The sequence below is a fragment of the Stegostoma tigrinum genome, chromosome 2, assembly GCF_030684315.1.
Source record: "Stegostoma tigrinum isolate sSteTig4 chromosome 2, sSteTig4.hap1, whole genome shotgun sequence".
NCBI lineage: Eukaryota > Metazoa > Chordata > Chondrichthyes > Orectolobiformes > Stegostomatidae > Stegostoma > Stegostoma tigrinum.
The window spans coordinates 138,626,786-138,647,072 of record NC_081355.1 but is presented as its reverse complement, the minus strand read 5'-3'; the positions used below and the strand labels follow the sequence as shown (position 1 = coordinate 138,647,072).

General features: G+C 38.5%; 1 protein-coding gene and 1 pseudogene across 4 annotated transcripts in view; one reads left to right on the top strand and one right to left on the bottom strand.

Moving 5' to 3' along the window:
• Positions 1-10,575, top strand: part of LOC132206650 (protein mono-ADP-ribosyltransferase PARP14-like) — a 44,584-nt pseudogene extending 34,009 nt beyond the window's left edge.
• Positions 10,576-11,798: 1,223 nt separating this feature from the next.
• The window catches only part of esyt2b (extended synaptotagmin-like protein 2b), a 228,004-nt gene continuing 219,515 nt past the window's right edge, over positions 11,799-20,287 (bottom strand). For all 4 annotated transcript variants that reach the window (XM_048555387.2, XM_048555396.2, XM_048555406.2 and 1 more), the window contains 2 exons: positions 17,052-17,098; positions 11,799-14,795 (listed from right to left, as the gene is read on the bottom strand). In XM_048555387.2, the coding sequence (XP_048411344.1) occupies positions 14,750-14,795; positions 17,052-17,098 (93 nt within the window). In that variant the 3' untranslated portion in view covers positions 11,799-14,749. The remainder of the gene's footprint in view (positions 14,796-17,051; positions 17,099-20,287) is intronic.

Below are 20,287 nucleotides of genomic sequence, written 5' to 3'. Positions count from 1 at the left end.
ATTCGTAAAGCAGAAGTACAAAGGGATCTGGGAGTGTTGGTGCAGGATTCTCTAAAGGTTAACTTGCAGGTAGAGTCCGTGATTAAGAAAGCGAATGTAATGTTGTTGTTTACCTCAAGAGGGTTGGAATATAAAAGCAGCGATGTAATTCTGAGACTTTATAAAGCTCTCATTCGGCCCCATTTAGAATACTGTGTCCAATTTTGGGCCCCACACCTCAGGAAGGAAGGAAATTCACACGGATGATCCCTGGAATGGTAGGTTTAACGTATGATGAACGGCTAAGGATCCTGGGATTGTACTCATTAGAGTTTAGAAGGTTGAGGGGAGATCTAATAGAAACTTACAAGATAATGTATGGCTTAGAAGGGGTGGACGCTAGGAAGTTATTTCCGTTAGGCGGTGAGACTAGGACCCGTGGGCACAGCCTTAAAATTAGAGGGGGTAAATTTAAAATGGAAATGAGACGACATTTCTTCAGCCAGAGAGTGGTGGGCTTGTGGAATTCATTACCACAGAGTGCAGTGGAGGCTGGGACGTTAGATGCCTTCAAGGCAGAGATCGACAAATTCTTGATCTCACAAGGAATTAAGGCTACGGGGTGAGTGCAGGGAAGTGGAGTTGAAATGCCCATGAGCCATGATTTAAATGGCGGAGTGGACTTGATGGGCCGAATGGCCTTACTTCCACCCCTAAGTCTCATGGTCTTTTTACATTCCAATTAAACTAAAGGGACAAGCAGACTTTACAAAGAATTTGTGAAAAGTCTTGCAGAAGTATGGTAACTGTCCGTACAGTTTCTTGTATATCCCTACGCCAAATCAAGTGGCCTCAGGAAATTACTTTATTGTTGTAGTTAACTGTTCCATGTGTAAAAACAGCAATCGAATTGTGAACCACTCGCAGTTTAACTATCTCCAAAATGAGTCATAATCATTTAATGCACAAAATTAATCTTTATTATGAATAACAAAGAAACAAAGAAACCTACAGCACAGGAACAGGCCCTTTGGCCCTCCGAGCCTGCGCCGATCAAGATCCTCTGTCTAACCTGTCAATAAGTATTGCAACATAAATTAGAGATCAAATCAAATTGGAAAGGGCCACTACTACAACAAATTCAGAGCATTAGGGATAGTTTCCTGGAGCAATATGTCATGCAGCCAACCAAGGAACAGGCTGTCTCCGATCTAGTAATGGGTAATGAGGCAGGCTTAATAAATGACATTGGAGTAAGAGATCCCTTGGAAAGTAGTAGTCATAACAATGATAGAATTTAATATTCTGCTTGACAGTGAGAACCTTGAGTCACAAACAACTGTGTTCAACTTAAATGGAATTACAATGAAATGAAGTGGCTAGAGTAGACAGATTAGCAGGAGAGACAGTAAACAAGCAGTGGTAGGCATTTAAGAAGCTAATTTGTGACTCTCTGCAAAACTATATCCTGCAAGGAGAAAAGATGGTCAGAACTATGGCTAACCAAGGACGTTCAGGAGAGTGTTAAGTTGAAAGAAAAAGCACATGAGGAGGCAAGAGTCAGTTATGGTCCCAAAGACTGGGTTAGTCAGTATCCAGCCAAGAGGAATTAAAATGATAATAATAAAAGAGAAAATAAACAACAAGGGCAAACTGGTGAGGAATATAAAAATTGATAATAAAAATGTCTTTATATATAATATATAAAATTATTGAGAGAGGTCAAAGTGAACATAGGTCCCTTAGGAAATGAATCCGAGGAGATGGGAAAGAGTGAAATGGCAAGCATGTCTACAACCTTCTCCACTACTCAAGCTACAAATCTTCTCAAGCTTGTTCCTTTTAAAGATGGCCCACTGCCAGGATCCACAATGGCAAATAGTTCCAGCTACCACTAGTAGGAGAATTGAGCTAGTGTCATTTAAGAGCAGTCCCATGGTGACAGGGTATGTGGTTGATGAGGTAAGTTTGGGACATTAACATTAGAAAACCTACTAGGCCTCATGAAGGGAAGGCCTCCATGAAACATGATGAAAATCACACAGCCAAAATATCATGAGATTCAGTTCAGTGTTGAAAGCAAACTTTATTTGAAAAGTGTGAATCAGAAATCTGAAATAAAAACAAGTGTTGGAGAAACTCCGTTTAACTGGCAGCATCAATGATGAGACAAACAGTTGACCTTTCAGGTCAGATTATAATTCTTCCAAACTGTTTTGAACACATTTGACTCAAAATGTTAACTCTTTCTCTCTCCTGAGGTCGACTGCTGAGTATTTCCAGAAATTTGTTTCTTGCACATACTTGACCAACTTGATAAAGTTGTATGAGCCTAAAGCAAAGATTATAGCAAACTTTGAGATCCTTGGAAGGTAAGATGCAGTGTTGTCCTAAAAATGAAACTCTCAAAGGGGTAGGGAGTAGTAGTTAGTGTTTGTTTTCAGACTGGAGGAAAGTGTGCATTTTTTGTACTTCAGTGATCAAAGTTAGAATCTTTTTACTTTTTTGACATGCCTGATCCTGACTTTGGTTTACGATGCAGAATTTCCAAGCTTGTAGATGACACAAAACTTGTGAATGGATGAAAGATGAGTTTGATAACAAATGTGAGGTGAACATAAGTGAAATGGAAAGATGTGTGACAGATGAAATTCACTGAAGGATGGAGATACAAACTAAATCTTTCAATTTCTGAGTGAGTTCAGAAACAAATCTAGAGACTTTATAAGTATGCAAGTCTTTTGAAGGTGAAAAATTGATTTTAAAGAAAAAGATTTGGGATAAAGGTGTAAGGTATGAAAACATTTCTAAGACATTATTTATGCCTCTTTGGGATTAATGTGGCCAATTCTGGCCCTTATAACTCAGGAACGACAGAGGATGCAGTGGTGATTTATTGGAACGGAACTAGGAACAGAAGACTTGGTTACTTAGAGAGATCAAATAAACTGGTATTATTTACTTTTGAGAAGAGATATTACAAGAAGATTTGTCAATAGTGTTCAAAATCATGAAGGGTTTTGTTCATTCCTTCCTCATTAGAATCTATATTTTGAGGACATTTTGTGTCTTCCTTTGTGGAGACAAAACCAAAGTATGTATTCAGTTGGTCTGCTATCTCTTTGTTTCCTATTATAACTTTTCCTACTTTTTGACTGTAGGGGACCTACACCTGCCTTCACTAATCTTTTTGCATATTGATAGAAGCAGTTTACAAACAGTTTGTACATTCCCCACAAGCTTAGTTTTGTAATTTATATTCCTCATCTTAATCAATCCCTTTGACCACCTTCACTGATTTCCAAACTGCTCCCAGTCTTTAAGTCTACTATTTGTTTTGTGGCCGATTTATATATCCCTTCTGTGGATCTAATTCTATTCCTAATTTCCCTTGTTAACCAAGGTACCAACCTTTCCCATTTTATTTTTACGCTGTACTGAATGAACAATTGTTGCAGTTCATCCATGTGTTCTTTACAAGCTTTCCACTGCCTGTCCAGTGTCACCATTTTAAGTAACATTTTCCCGTTTACATTGTGTTAGTAACAGTAAATTTTTATTTGTTTATTTTTAAATAACTTACGGCATTATATGCCATTGTAATCCTGAGTATCCAGTCAATTTTCACAGCAAAATTATTTTAAAGTCTTTAGAACATAGAACAGTACAGCACAGCACAGTACAAGCCCTTTGGCCAACCTATTATCCTACTAAGATCAAACTACCCTGTATCTCTCACATTTTACTATCATCCATGTGCCTATCCGAGAGTCGCTTAAATATCTCTAAAGTATCTGACTATCTTCTGTCTCTTGTAGAGAATTCTGATGCATGACTTAACAATTTTGGTTTTAATTATTTGGCAATTTCTCAACAGGATGCTCATCTATAGATATAAGGGGATTTGCAACAATTGTTATAGATTCTCTTTATCAGTTTGGAGATGCACCTCAAGCAACGCCAATACATGTGATAGTGAACGATTCCTCATCTGATCATGCCCAAGAATTTCAAGAAGTGTTGTCAAAGCTCTAAATGGGGAAAACTGGATTTCTTAGCACAGTGACAAGTATGCTATTTCAAAAATTGTATTCAAGCTGAATAGTGATTTATGAAGTATCTCATTTTAAATATCACAATGTGTAGCCAAAGGGAATAATTCCCTTCTTCTGCAGAGTCATTTTTGATTCCCTGCAATAAATTGCATGAGATAAATTGATCTCGGTATTACAGATGTACGTTAGGGCATAATTATACTGTCTTTGAGCCCAGGTGCAGCACATCAACCGCTGCTCTCCTTTAAGGAGACATACTGAAAGAGAAGAACAATTTATAAAAAGCCTCAACTTCAGGCTTATTAACCAGCTTTCAAAACAATTTGTATTGATGGATATAGTCCTGCAGATTGAAGTCAAAATTGCCTGAATCTCCCAGTCATGGCATTTATTGTGAAAAAAGTAGCTTAGGACTTCAACCTTGGATGGAAGGCTGGGAAATGAATTGTGTGCTCTGCAACCTGCCGCCACTACCCACTCTAATCTATATTAAGGACTTGATTATTTTACCGTCTCAAAACGTGAGTTGAAATGCAGTTTTACAAATGGCATTGAGAAAAGGGTCATAAAGTGAGGTCTTGCTAATACCAACCTTTTTAAATTAGAAAATTCATGCTAAACTTTAAACATTACGATCAGATTTGTTTATCTTATTCTAAATGATTATTATTCGTTTTAATTTTTTTTGTTTCAGACTATATTGGGGGTTTGCTGACTGGGAACCAGTCCGAAGGTGCTGGAGATGTACAAGAGCACTCAGTCGAGGCAGTAAAGCTTCAGATTTACGCCATGAAGGAAGAAAATAGATGCATGGGCTGATATTGAAAAACTAGCAACCAGAGAGTACATGGAGAAACCAATACCTGTGGAAATATCTTTTGAGATGTTTACTGAAGAAGATTATGATGAAATACCGCAGCGTTGCTCCAAAATGCACGTAGCTTACTTTTTAGATAAAGCTGGTCACAGCATCTCTTTATCTGGATGTGTGACTGATATTTGTTCTGTTCAAGATGTTATTTTTTAAAGTGTGCCACAACATAGCAAAAATAGAAGCCACATTGCAAGAACTGTTTATTATGGATAAAGTGTGCTGGAAGTTCTGGTTGAATGATCACTGGGAAACCTTTAATCCGACTGTAAATGCTTGCCTTGAAAAGGCTTACAATGGCAAAGAAAAGGAAGTGCATGTAAAAATAGGAGGAGGTGACTTTTATGTGATTGACTTAGAAAAATGGATGTTAACTGACTCTGATGCAATTTCATATCATGTTGTTCGTAGATGTTCTGGAGATAGGTAAACACAATTTTTCATGGTGAAATTGTTAATCAAAAATATCAAAGAAGTATAGGGATGACTTAGATGTCTACATTTTGAGATGTTCATTAAAATGTGTAGTTACGGGCTACTTTTATAGACTTTAAAATGTGCTCACCATTTGAAACTTAATACAAAATATCCTTAAGATAAAAGTATTATTACATATAACAGTTCTTTTGTGACTGAAACAATCCAATTGAAGTGTAATGTATGAATTTGAAATAAATTCATTTTGAAATTCATTGATTCTTCTTTAATATAAATACAGAAGTGTGGGAACTGAGGGGAACAATTTTACAAAAACAAAGTAATGTGGATACTGTAGATCTGATGAAGCAGAGAATGCTAGAGAAACTGAGGCAGGTCTGACAGCATCTGCAAAAGTGAAACAGTTAATGTTTTGAATCCAACATGCCTGTTCTTTTGGATCAGTTCTGAAGAATAGTCAAATCGGGTTGAAAATGTTAATTTCAAATCTGCTGAGTTTCTCCAGCACATTTGTTTTTATTAAAAAGAATTTAAACTTGTTCTCACTAATCGATTTGGAGCAGATGCGTCTGTTCATGATGGTATCAGGAGGAGTGCAAAAGTCATTGTGAAGACAAAGTCTGGCCTTCACTTTGACAAAACACTCCATTGTATTGTGTGGTGTGACCACATGCTGAAAGGGATAGGTCTGTTTGAAATCTATCAACTCAAAAGAACGGCCTCCATGAGGCACTGTCGGCCGTCATCAGCAACTGGATTATATTAAACAGATTATGATATGTAACCTCATGGCCAAATTTATGCCCTTTCCACTGTACCATTTCCACCAAGCCAGGCGATCATCCCTGCAGTAGGATATGCTAGGAGCAGAAACCAGTCATACCTAAAAATGAGATGTCAACTTAATTGCAACACAGCACTACTTTTGCATTCAGCAGCGAGTGATAGACAAGAGTCAAAACAATTTCACAACCAGCTGACCGGATCAAAGTTCTACCACACCCAGTCACAAATAATCATGAACAATTAATCATCACACTGGAGGAGGAGGGTCATAAAGATGCCTACCATCAATGATGGAGGAATCCCAACTCATCAGTGCAAAACAATGATGAAATATTTCATCCAGAAGTGCTGAGTGGACAATCCTCCTGAGGTCCCAGCATTATGGATGTCAGCCTTCAGCCAGTCTGATTAACTCTGTATGATTAGAAGAAATGGCTGAAGGAACTGGATACTGCAGTACCCTCACCACATTCTGGCAGTAGTATTGAAGGCTTCTACCCCAGAAAGGCCAAGGGCTGCCAAACTGTTTAAATACAGTTACAACATTGGCATCTCCCCAACAATTTGGAGAATTACCTATGTATGTCATATCAACTAAAATAGACTGAGGAAATTAGGTCTGTATTCCCTAGAGTTTCAAAGATTGGGAGGTAATCTCATTAAATTCTTCCAGGGCGTAAGTGGGTGGATACAGAGAGCATGTTTACCGTGGCTGGTGAACTAGGAGACATAATCTTGGTAGTAAACACTTATGGGAAGGTGATGGCCTAGTGGTATTATCGCTGGACTGTCAATCCAGAGACCCAGATAATGTTCTGGAGACCTGGGTTCAAATCTTGCCACAGCAGATAGTGGAATTTGAATTCAATAAATATCTGGAGTTGAGAATCTAATGGTGACTGTGAATCCATTGCTGGGGAAAAACCTATCTGGTTCCCTAATGCCCTTTCGGGGAAGGAAACTGCCATCCATACCTGGTCTAGCCTACATGTGACTCCAAACCTACAGAAATGTGGGTGACTCTTAAATGCCCTCTGGGCGATTAGGGATGGGCAATAAACCAGTGACATCCTCATCTTGTCAATGAATAAATGATATGGCCTGAATCTTATCCTGATATAGGGAGGAATTTCTTCATTCAGGGTGGTGAACTTTTGTAATGCTAGATGATCAGGGTAGTAGCATCGAGGAGACAATTTGCCATGATCTGGAATAGCACAGATGTTCAATGGTCAGAATGGCCTACTTTTGCCCTAAACTTCTAAGCCTAACCAATCCACTTATGGCCACATCAGTCTGACCACAACCATCAGCAGGAATGGATGGTGTTGTTGCTCACTGATGCTCAGTTTCAGTTCTGCTAAGCAAACTCCGTTCCAGATCGCATTGTACCCATTTGAATTGCTTCTTGTCCTTCCCAATGCTAAATAAAACCTAATGATACAATTATCACTGTGCCCTGAATGTTCCTCATCTTCCAATTGATCCATAATATCCAACTCATTCCCAAGAACCAAGTCAAGTAGCATCTCCTTTCCGATTGGAGTGGAAAGGCTCTGCTGTCCAACATGCTGCTGAACATATTTCAGGAGTACTTGTTCCTTTCAGCAATTTAATTATAAATATAGACTGGGGTACTAACATAATGTCCCATGTTATGAATGCTCCACAACTCTTGCACTACTTTTCCTTGCAAGTTTATTCATCTATATTTATACCAAAGCAATAGTAACTAACTGGTTGACTTGAAGGATGTTGATTTGACAGGCTTAGTCTTTAATCAAGCTACCTCCTTAATTTGCATCTCAATTTTATTTTCTTTATTGCCCAAGATAATGATCTACTCAAATGGAATGCCTCTACTAAATTTTATTTTCATTTCAGATGAACTGCCAGACACATGGGAGATTGGAGGAAATGAACATAGAACACCAAAGCACAGTATGGGCCCTTGATGTTGCGCCGACCTGTGAAACCAATCTGAAGCCCAACTAACCTACACTATTCCATTATTATCCATGTGTTTATCCAATGACCATTTAAATGCCCTTAAAGTTGGCAAGTTTACTACTGTTGCAGGCAGGGCATTCCATGCCCTTACTATTCTGAGTAAAGAACCTACATCTGACATCTGTCACTAGTTCTATTAAGCAGAACAAGAATGTGTGCCAAATAGGCCAACTCAATAGCATTGGGATATTTTCTGATGCCTTTATGCTTTAAGTTTCATGTTGGTTCAAAATCTACCATTTCACGCTGACTACTGGGGGTCCTTGGAGTTAATCCCAGCAAAGTGATCATTCCTTTTTTATTCCTCTGTTCCACTCACATAACTTCACTTGATGTACTCCCAGGAACATCCTCCCTAAATTCAACCCTAACGTTATCCTTAACCAAATACACCATAAGCCAGAACACTAAGCTGCCCCTCTCTGGGGCACATTTCTGTAATAGCTACAATACCACAGTCCCATATACCAAACTATGCCCCTAAATTCATCTGCCTTACCTGCCAGGCCTCTTGCATGAAAAAAAATACAAGTGTTGGAATAAATGCAAAATAACACTATCTTGGCTATTCACAATAAAGTAATAGAGATCTACACCCAGGAAAAAAGGGCCATTACGTGTGGTCCAGTCAAACATGTCCACCTGACTATTCTAATCCCATTTTCCAGCACTTGGCCATGGCCTTGTGTGCCTTGGCATTGCAATGCACAGTTAAATATTATTATTTGAGTTTCTGGCTCTACGATTCTAACAGATAGAGAGTTCCAGATTCCAACCACCTTCTGGGTGAAAAAGCCTTTCCCCTGCCCCTCCCTATACTCCTCCATTTAATACATCACAACCACGATGCTTCTTAAATTTCCAGGGACAGGCTGCAGTTATTTCCCTTAAAAAGAGATGGCTCTGTAACAAACTCAAGCCCAGGCAACATCTCAATAAATCTCCCCCATACCCTCTCCAGTGCAAACATATCCTTCAATAATGTGGATTCAGGAACAGCACATGATACATTAGCTGTGGCCTAATCTATACTTTATACAGTCCAGTATTATTTGAGAGCAGATGGTTATAAAAGCAAGTATGCTTTCTTAACCAATTTATCTACCTGTCCTGGCAAGGGACCAGCATACATGCTGATTCTCAAGGTCCTACTGATCATCATCATGTATTCCCTTATCTTGTTTATCCTGCCCAAGTGCATCACCTCACACTTAATAGTATCCCTACAGTGTGAAAACTGGCCATTTCGCCCAACATGTCCACACTGCCTCTCCAAAGACCCAGACCCATTCCCCTATCCTTGCATTTCCCATGTCTAACCCATCTAACCTAAACATACCTGGACACTATATGGGCAATTTAGCATGGCCAATCCACCTAGTCTGCACATCTTTGGACTGTGGGAGGAAACCAGAGTACTTGGAGGAAACCCACGCAGACACGGGGAGAATGTGTAAACTCTGCACAGAATGTCACCTGAGGCTGAAATGGATAGCAGACAGGGATATGACAGTGTCACAGATAAAATGCAATCTCCCTAAATTTTTGTGGTATTTCAAGATAATCAAGCATATCCAGAATACTTCATATCTTTTTAATCAGCCATATTTGATACTGATCAGCCCATTTGTATCCTCTTGTAGTTGAAGGCTATGCCCCTCACTATTGACCCACCTCACCAATAATTTTTGTCATCTGAGAACTAGCTGATCAGTCTAAATTATTTATATAAACCACAAGCAGGAGGCCCACCAACACTGACCCCTGTGGAACCTCAGTGGACAAACTTCCAAACAGAAAAACAGCCCTTAGCTAGCACCTTCTGCTTCCTGCCACTCAGCCAGATCAATTTGCCAAATTTCCTTGGATCCCATGGGCTTTTCAGTTTAAAGTATACTTCTGTGGTATGGGATGTGTTTTCTTAATTTGACTAATAGAGAAAACCATTCAATAACTGACCTAAATTAGATGACCATTTGGTAGAAAATCTAGATCTCCTGGAAAAGATTCATAAGGACAGATGTTGAATAATTTAATAACAAAAAACAAAGTATTATAAATGTATTAGCATATCTTGGGTAGAGATCATTATGTAACTAACATGTCATAACTGATACCTGGCAAATTTTTGTAGCTGTTGTTTATGGAGAAGGGGCATATTTTGCTCAACATGCAAGATATTCTGCACAAGACACCAATTCAAAACCTGATGCAACAGGAAGCAAATTGATGTACTGACCATGAGTCTTAACAGGTGACTATTGTAAAGGAGGAAATGGTATGAAGGAACCCTCACTCAAAGATCCACAAGGAAACAGTAGACAGTGATACAACAGCGAGAGGCAAAATCTTCAGAGGGTGTTATGTGCCTGGAAAGTGCCGCCAGAGGTGGTGGTGGAGGAAGATACAACGGCAACATTTACAGAGGCGTCTTGACAGAAATATGAATAGGCAGGTAACAGAAGGTTACAGACAGTGAGAAGCAAAAGACATTTAGTTTAGAAACACACCATGTGTCAGTAGAGACTTGATGGACTGAAGTGCCTGTTCTGGCGCTGTACTGTTCTTTGTTCATGAGCTCAAGCAACTTCTTGGTAAATCTTAGATAGTAAGAACTGCCGATGCTGGAGTCAGAGCTAACACAGTGTGGAGCTGGAGGAAGACAACAGGCTAGGCAGCATCAGGGGAGCAGGAGAGCTGATGTTTCGGGTCAGGACCCTTCTTCAGAACCTTATGAAGAAAGGTCCCGACTTGAAATGTCAGCTTTCCTGCTCCTCTGATGCTGCCTGGCCTGCTGTGTTCCTCTAGCTCCACACTGTTATTCTTGGTAAATCTCATCTGTGCACTGGAGAGGGTGCAATGTGGACTCCAGAACTGCACACAATACTCTAGCTGTGGCATTCCAATGTTTTATACTATTCCAGCAGAACATCCCTCCTCTTAAACTCAATGCCTCAACTAATAATGGCAAGTATTCCTTACACCTTTTTAACCACTTCAAACATCTGTTCTGATATTTGAATAGGAAAGGAGTACGAAATGAAGAAAAAAGGAAAAAGAGCTGAGACAGCAACAAGAAACTGAATGGGAAAATAGGGAAGAAAATAAAAATTCTAGTAATCAGCAATAACAATTTACTATCTCAGGAATGAGATTCCAGTTTCTGCTGCTCCTTTATGGGTCAAATAAACTGTATGGCATTGCAGAAATATTTTAAAAAATCATCCTTAAAATGTTGCAACCTGAAATTAGTGCAGAGAGTTTAATTTATGCTTACTACACAAACTGGCAATTTTTAGAATAACACAGATGTTGACATTAAGCTATTGTAGCAACCCACAGTACTTTTCTTTCCATAAATTGCTGGCTCTGATGATGGTAATAATGGTAAATATTTTCCCAACACATTTTCGACCACATTTTAATCCTATTAATGATGATAGTAAGGATAGAATTAATCAAGGCTGATTCCTCTACTCTTGTCAGCTAACAGCAGGTTAACTATTAATGATGAGTTTGCAGTTCCTTTCGTCAAAACTGTCAAAACAACACTCTTTTATGCCTTGGTTGTTTATGTAATGACAATAACTGGTAAATCACAACAATAGCAATTTGAAGTACTTGGTGGAACAGGAGACAAATAAATTGCCAAACAAGACTTTACATTTACAACTAATATTTTTATTTCAAGTGTCCTTATGAATTGCAAAAGAATAAAGCAAATCCATTTCTTAATAGTTTTAATTACTGTATATTGCTTTTGCATATACAGTTGACATAAAAACAATTCAATTACTGAACATTGGAATTGCCAGAAAACAAAACTTGAAAATATTTAGAATGAAAACAACATGCTCAAAAGTCTTAAGTTTCCAAACAATGATAAAATAGACTGTGGCTTTTTATCTCCCTTGCCGTTAATTATTCGCCTCTGAATTTCCCATTCGTCAGCATTCGAATAATGTTTTACAATATATAATCATAAGCAAGTCAATCTACAGGCTGGAGGAAAATAGTCCATCGTGTATCGCAAGCCAACAGATCTTTCTTAGATGATGGTGACATTTCCAAACTTGCCAAGTTGTAGATGGTCCTAAATAATACTAAAACGAACACACTGGGGATATGCAATTGTAGAAAAAAAGACTGACAGTATCATTTGGGTAAAACAAAGAGGCCTTCATCCTGATGAATAACATGTAAGAAAGAAACTTTATTTTCTAGCATTAATAATTCTGCAAAGTAAATATCATAAATATGACAGCTAAAAACCCCAAAAATCTGTGAAGTATAATGATCTTCAAACATGAAATTGTTTTCATAATATCTTAATACATTTATACTTAAGGCACAATAATACCTGCACAGAGCAGACAATGGTAGCTTGAAGCATTAGACTCGACTGATTCAGCTGCATTATTCCATTCTTGAGAAGTGAACACTAATATTACAGAATTAACACCAGTCACACAGTGCACTTAATGCAATTGCATGTAATCTCTAATATTATTTTGCATTCAATGGGACAGAATTATCTGTGAACAAAAATTACTGCAAATGTAAATTCCATTTTGTTGATGCTTATGATTTTCTTGTTAAGAATAAGAATCCTCAACACATTTGAATTGAAATGCTAGAGCGCCTGGGGAATGATTAATCATCAATGCGGGGGGCAAGTACTTTTAGAAGATAATTATTCTGTTTTATTGACATTATGAAGTAGTCAACTCTTGTTTGCAATGTTTAAAATCAGATCATCTAAATGAAATAAAATGGAATTAAAACATGATTGTAGAAATTATTTTTCATTTCTTATAAAAAGGGAAAAGTTCTGCATATAGTTGGAAATAAACACTGTACCAAGAAAAATGAAATAATTGTGAACTACATTGTTTAAAAGGTACAAATAACTGACCTTCTGGTTTTCTATCAGTGACCTGGATTTTGTCAACATAACTCAATACTTGTTACATTTAATACCACTTTTGCCTTGGAACATTACTTATACAACAATAATCTTGATACCACAGGATGAAGTTAACTGTTCTGTTTAGAACTGTTTGAGAGAATGTATTCCGCTAAACAGGTGCTTGGGATATAAAATAGCATTGCAGCATTTATAACACGATTAAATTTCTGGTTAACTGAAACAAAATGGCAAGTGAACTGAATCATTTTTAGGGGTTTGAGATTTGATGTTAAATGTGCATTGTCTCACGATTAGTAAGTCAGTATACTTTTAAGAGACAGAGACATTCTCATTATACTGTGATCCCAGAATTGACATACTAACTGTGAGACACAGCACAATAAAACCTAAAAATATTCTGCTTCTATAACTCAAAGCTAGAATATCTTCTAATATCCAAAATCAAACAATAACTTACTTCATGGTCGGTTTTTGAACCTTTTACTTAACTTTTGATTCAATTGTGTTGAATTAAACTTTCATACACTGATAGAAGATGTCAGTACATCTGAAATACTACAAAGCATTAATAGTTTTAATACATTTTTAGATATAATGTACTAGTACTCCGACAGTATGCCTGTCAGTATGCAATTTACACTCTCCCGCATGCTTTCATTTTGATGTCATGTATACAGGTGAAGAAAACAAAGCATGCAATTGCCACATCTCCCATCAATTCAATGAAGAATAGATTTAGAGGAGATCTAGAATCAGGGAAGCTGTTTGTCTTGATGGTCATTAAGCACTGAGTGAATACTCTGGGAGCTCCCCAGGGCAAGGCAAAACTACAAAAGACAGAAGGCAGTGAATAATATAGGGATAAGAACTGACTAAAAATATGATGATTAAATCTCCAAAATAAAAACAAAATTAAACTAATATAAATAGTTACTACTAAATTCCCATAGTTATTACTCAAGATTCACAATTGTAAAGTGCAGGTTTCTGCCTCCTTAGCTTTCAGCTCCTCACAACTGCACTGGTAAGTACACAACGTGATGTGAGAGTTGAACGACAAGTCAATAAAGCCGACATATTTCACATCATAGCACATGCTTCTAATGCAGAACTATATGCTGCAAGGCTACTGTAAAAGCATGAGGCAATTGCTCAGTGAGACATGCAATGTTTGTTACTTCAATAAATGGAACATTCTCCCTTCTGTATCCTTCACAAATGTCTGAGAACACATAACAATATAGCAATTACACTTGCTGTATTTACATGTTATACATTGCAAACCTACAGAAAACAAGGCTGAAGTAATCCTGGATTCACTTTCTGCCTCACACCGTATATTACAGTCTTGTACAGTAAAGATATTTTCTTTTGACAAAGGATAGTCAGTACATACACCACAGTTTATCCACTTTACAACCATGAGTGATATGTCAGTCATTGTTTTGATGAAAAATAATTTTAAAAATTACTTCACGAATAAAAGTGTTTTAAAAATATGCAGCAAGCAGTGCTATAACTCAGTAAACTATTTATGAGAGGGTGACATCTTTTGTGATCTAGTGGCACATGTGCAAAGTTTCAGGGGCGATGCTGGAGCTCCTGGGATACGTTTGTTTAAAAAGAAACCTGCTAAAAGCTTGGGTGGCCAATGGTAACGACACTGTGTTAGTGCATTCTCTAGGCCTGAGGTTGGTGCCTGGTCCCATCCTCTGTTAAATCATACCTGGAAGGTGAATTCACATAAAATTATATACATTGCAAACACTGTATCTGATTGTGTTAAAACAAAAAAGTTCTCAAATACGGTTTTCTTCACCCTATGGAATATCACAAAAAAATGAAAAAAAAATTCTGATCTTTGTTTGGTTTGCTGAGGCCAATCTAAGAATTTCATAACAGTGAAATGAGACTTACTGGAATCAACAACAGGACCTCAGTCATTGCAAAAAACTAGATTGCATCTTACAGTATGATGACAGGCAAACCGAACATTGTCTTTTATGACACTTCAGGGCATTTGATATATGGAATAATCACAGCTGTCTGTCAAGTACTTAAGTCTGTCCCATCTCTCCACTCGACCTCAGTAATCTTCTAAATTCATAGCCCTTAAATGCCTATTCAATTTCCTTTTGAAGTCATCGATCATCTCCAGTTCCACCAACTTCAGAGGCAGCAGGTTCTAGGTCAAGGGTATCAGAGATAGTAGGAACTGCAGATGCTGGAGAACCTGAGACAACAAGGTATAAAGCTGGAAGAACACAGCAGGCCAAGCAGCATTAGAGGGGCAGGAAGGCTGATGTTTCAGGCCTAGACCCTCCTTCAGAAAATTTTCTGAAGGAGGGTCTAGGCCCGAAACGTTAGCCCTCCTGCTCCTCTAATGCTGCCTGGCTTGCTATGTTCAGGTTCTAGGTCAATACCATTTGTGGCAAAAGGTTTTTCTTACATCCTTTGTATTTCTTGCCAAATCCTTAAATCTGGGTCTCCTTGTCCTTCTACCATCAGGTAATGAGAACAACTGTCAAAATCTTGTATCCATCTATAAGGTCTCTGGTCAACTTCTGCTCAAGGACTGCCCCAGCTTTCCAAACCAAACCTTGATGAAGACCATTGGAACCATTTCACAACATCTCAGCACTTCCTGAAATGAGATGGTCAAAACTGCACACAATACTATAATTGCAAATTAACCCAGGCTTTGTCATTTTGCTGTCTAACCTTCTGGCTTTTTAAAAAAAATTTAGTAGCCACGTTTAAGAAACACAAGATGTCACGCTCTGCTGTCTTTCACAATCTACATATGTGCATGCCCAGGTTCCTCTGTCCCCTACACACACTTTAGAACTACACCACAAAGTAGACATTGCCCTTTCCTCTGCTAAAATGCATCACCTCTCACTTCAGTACACTGAATTTCATCAGCAACTTGCCTGCCTATTCCACCAACTTCTCGTATTGCAGGCATATGATATAATTCTCACCATCTGCTACACCTCCGAGTTTGGTGTCAGTCAAATGTGAATTTTACTCTTAATTTCAATATCCAAGATCCAGGAACATCAACAGCAATGGGTCTGACTTCCATGCTGGCTGAGACAGCTGGCACTATCATCTTGCCTTGATTAGGATCATTTACTTCACTGCTTTCATCTCACTGAATAAATCTGCCACTGAAGCCCTCACCTGGTTTATAAAATCAGTGGGGGCATAGATAAGCTAAGTGACAAGGGTCTTTTTCTTAGGATGGGGATGTTCAAAACTGAACAGCAAATTTTTAAGGTCAGAAAAGAAAGATTTTAAAAAAAAGGACATGAGGGACAACTTTTTGTTTTAAAAGAGAGTGGTTACTGTGTGGCATGAACTGCCAGAGAAAGTGGTGGAGGTACAGTTACATTAAAAAGCATATTCATGTTCTAATACTTCTCTTGCAGATCTCCGATTCCCTTCAGCTCATCCAGAATGTCGGTTTTCTACATAGCCACATCTTTTACTTTGATTGACCCCATTTCTAAATGGCTTCTCATATTTAAAATTCCTATCCTTACGCTTAAATCCCTTTCCTCATTGTTGAAATTCCCTCACGCACTTTAATACCTGCCCGAAATCGACAGATTCACCATCTCGAATATCTCCCACTCCTCCTCCTCCCAATGCTTCAGTTCACCATTAGTAAATATAACTTCATCCATAAAATCCTCGTGATATGGGATTCTCTCCATCACCCTACTTCGCCCCCTTTCGTAAAAAAAAATCCCTGTAAAGCCAACCTCTGATCCAACTTTTCATCATCACACGTAATATCTCCCAATCTAGCTCAGTATCCACTTTCATTTCTGACTCTAAACTGCCTTAATGATGATATTCAATATAAATGAGAGAATTGATCAGATGCTGAAAATATTTTCTGCAGCTACGAGTATGCAGCATTTCCAACCAAGCTTCTTTCTTCAGTTTTTATAGGCAACATTTTCGTACTTACCATTGTGTTGAGCCTTTAATCACCTCCTCTGTCATTTCCATTAGAAGCTACAAGGAAAGAAATTATACATATAGCAGTACAAAACACAAGAACATAAAAACTAGAAGCAGGAGTAAGCAATACAATCATAGCGGAACTTATCTCAGCTCAATTCCACTTCCCTGACCACTGTTCATAACCCTTCAAACCATTGCTAACTAATAATCTGTATCTTCTCCTTAAATTTACTCAAAGCAATTTACAGATATGAACTGTTATACCTCCCCGTTCAAATGTTGACTGATACACTGTATATTTTGAGATTTTCTTTTTCATCTTAAAAATATCGAATTAAACAGTGAAGAACCATGTTATGGAAGGTATTTTTTTTTAATTAGATGATGTGACAAAAGCAGATGCCAATTAAGGAGTCTGGCACTATCGAAAACCAGACTGCTCAATTATGTAATAATCTGGATAGGTGCCAGTAACATTTTTGTTTAATAAGGAAAAGTTGAAATCCCACACAATAAAGCCACAAGATTATCATTCTGAAGAAAACAGAAAACTTCACTGTACAAGGTTAGAAACCAACAGCAACGATATATTATAGTTTATACTTTAACATCCAGAATTAACAGGAGATAAATACGGTAACAAGTCATGCAGCATTCAAACAGATAGTCCTGCAATCAAGTAGCCAGTCAAGATTAATCCTATTGATTTCTCAGCAACCCGCCCAGACATTAGTGACACTATGTATCATGACGTATCATTAAAAAGTTGTCTCTTTCACAAGAGATTCTATTTCTTCACTTGCAATGGTCTACTGGGGAACTCTCTAAGTAATTCTATTTTGGACCAATTCAATGACTGCTCTACTCCTGATGATTCAATCCCTTTCCCAAGACCCCACAAGCATCCAATTACTGTTGCTACTTCAGCTTATTACCAAATAGTTAGCTTCGTCAAGCCACCACTGCTCTTGGTTTTCTCACAGGTCCCAGACCCAGTGCTTTATTTTAGTTTTGAGCAGAGTTCACTGGCTTCTGAGGCTGTGTTGTTCCGCTTTGGCCAAGTTATAGTCCAGCATCTAAACAGAGGTATGATCATAACTCCAAAGCCATGCGCTGCTAGTAACTGTTCATCTCCCAGCTACTTAAGCCCTATTTCCTGAGTAGAACCCTCCTGATCATAGGCCCTACTTTGTCCTGAACACATAGAACCAGTTAACAGTAGCACTTCAGCAAAGTGTAATTACTTCTCCAATTTTTTTAAAATCACTGACAAACAGCTGAACTGATCTGAGTGATCTCCTAAAACACTCTGACCAGGTCCCACCTGTTCCTAAACAAATTGAACGTATCATCAATTGGAACACTCTATGCTTACGTTACTAACTCCATAGGCTGAGGCGGTACACAGCATAAATGGATATAAAAAGTTGATTTTAATCACAAATTTGTTAGCTCAAGCACTTTGTTTCACACTCTTTCCACTTGTGTAGTGATCTCTCAATGTGCTGGCTACATTACTGGCCGGCAATTATGTGCAATATTTGACTTGTCACAGAAGCTATATATACACATGCCATTTTAACTGGCTCTTCAGCTAAACTTCAGCATACAACTTCTAATGTAGTGTCTGGATACGATCCGGTTTGTCACTCTTCACTCTTTAGTTGCACTGAACGTCTTCACATCGAGACTACGCTACATTGTGTTCTGTGGCACTAAACAGGATGGGCCAGACTTGTATTCAAACAAAAACTCATGGCTAGCATATTCCTCACTCTACAATTACCATAATGCCACGGGATTAAGACTGGTTCAATGGAGACTGTAGGATGAATTCAGAAGAGTGTGTTCTGAACAAGAGTCATTGGACTCAAAATGGTAACTCCTTTTCTCTCTCCACAGATGCTGCCAGACCTGCTGAGTTTCTCCAGCAATTTGTTTTATTCCCTATTTTAATTGTTCCACCATTGGTGGTTGAGCTGTCAGCTGCCCAAAGGCTAAACTCTAGAATCCCTTCTTTAAGTCTCAACCTTGTTCTTTTCACAAGATATCAGTCAAACTGTACCTTTTTGATTAGGTTTACGGTTATGTCCTCTAGTATTTCCTTATGTGGCTCAGTGTCAAATTGTATTTGATAACATGCATATTTAGCGCCTTAGAACATTTAGCAATTTCAAAAGTGCTACATAAATACAAAGAATAATGATTATATGATTCTTCAGAAGAATTTTATCCTAAGAAGGAAAATATTCCGCCTGGAAGTCAGTGGTGAGTGGTGTTCCAAAGGGCTCTGTCCTTGGGCCTCTACTGTTTGTAATTTTTATTAATGGCTTGGATGAGGGGATTGAAGGATGGGTCAGCAAGTTTGCAGACGACACAAAGGTTGGAGGTGTCGTTGACAGTATACAGGGCTGTTGTAGGCTGCAGCGGGACAGTGACAGGATGCAGAGATGGGCTGAGAGGTGGCAGATGGAGCTCAACCTGGATAAATGCAAGGTGATGCATTTTGGAAGGTCGAATTTGAAAGATGAGTACAGGAGTAAGGATAGGATTCTTGGCAGTGTGGAGGAACAGAGGGATCTTGGTGTGCAGATACATAGATCCCTTAAAATGGCCACCCAAGTGGACAGGGTTGTTAAGAAAGCATATGGTGTTTTGGCTTTCATTAACAGAGGGATTGAGTTTAAGAGTCGTGAGATCTTGTTGCAGCTCTATAAAACTTTGGTTAGACCGCACTTGGAATACTGCGTCCAGTTCTGGTCGCCCTATTACAGGAAAGATGTGGATGCTTTGGAGAGGGTTCAGAGGAGGTTTACCAGGATGCTGCCTGGACTGGAGGCTTATCCTATGAAGAGAGGTTGACTGAGCTCGGACTCTTTTCATTGGAGAAAAGGAGGAGGAGAGAGGACCTAATTGAGGTATACAAGATAATGAGAGGCATAGATAGAGTTGATAGCCAGAGACTATTTCTCAGGGCAGAAATGGCTAAGCTGGTTGGAGGAAAGTATAGAGGGGATGTCAGAGGCGGGTTCTTTACACAGAGAGTTGAGAGAGCATGGAATGCGTTGCCAGCAGCAGTTGTGGAAGCAAGGTCATTGGGGTCATTTAAGAGACTGCTGGACATGCATATGGTCACAGAAATTTGAGGGTGCATACATGAGGATCAATGGTCGGCACAACATCGTGGGCTGAAGGGCCTGTTCTGTGCTGTACTGTTCTATGTTCTATAAATGCAAATGT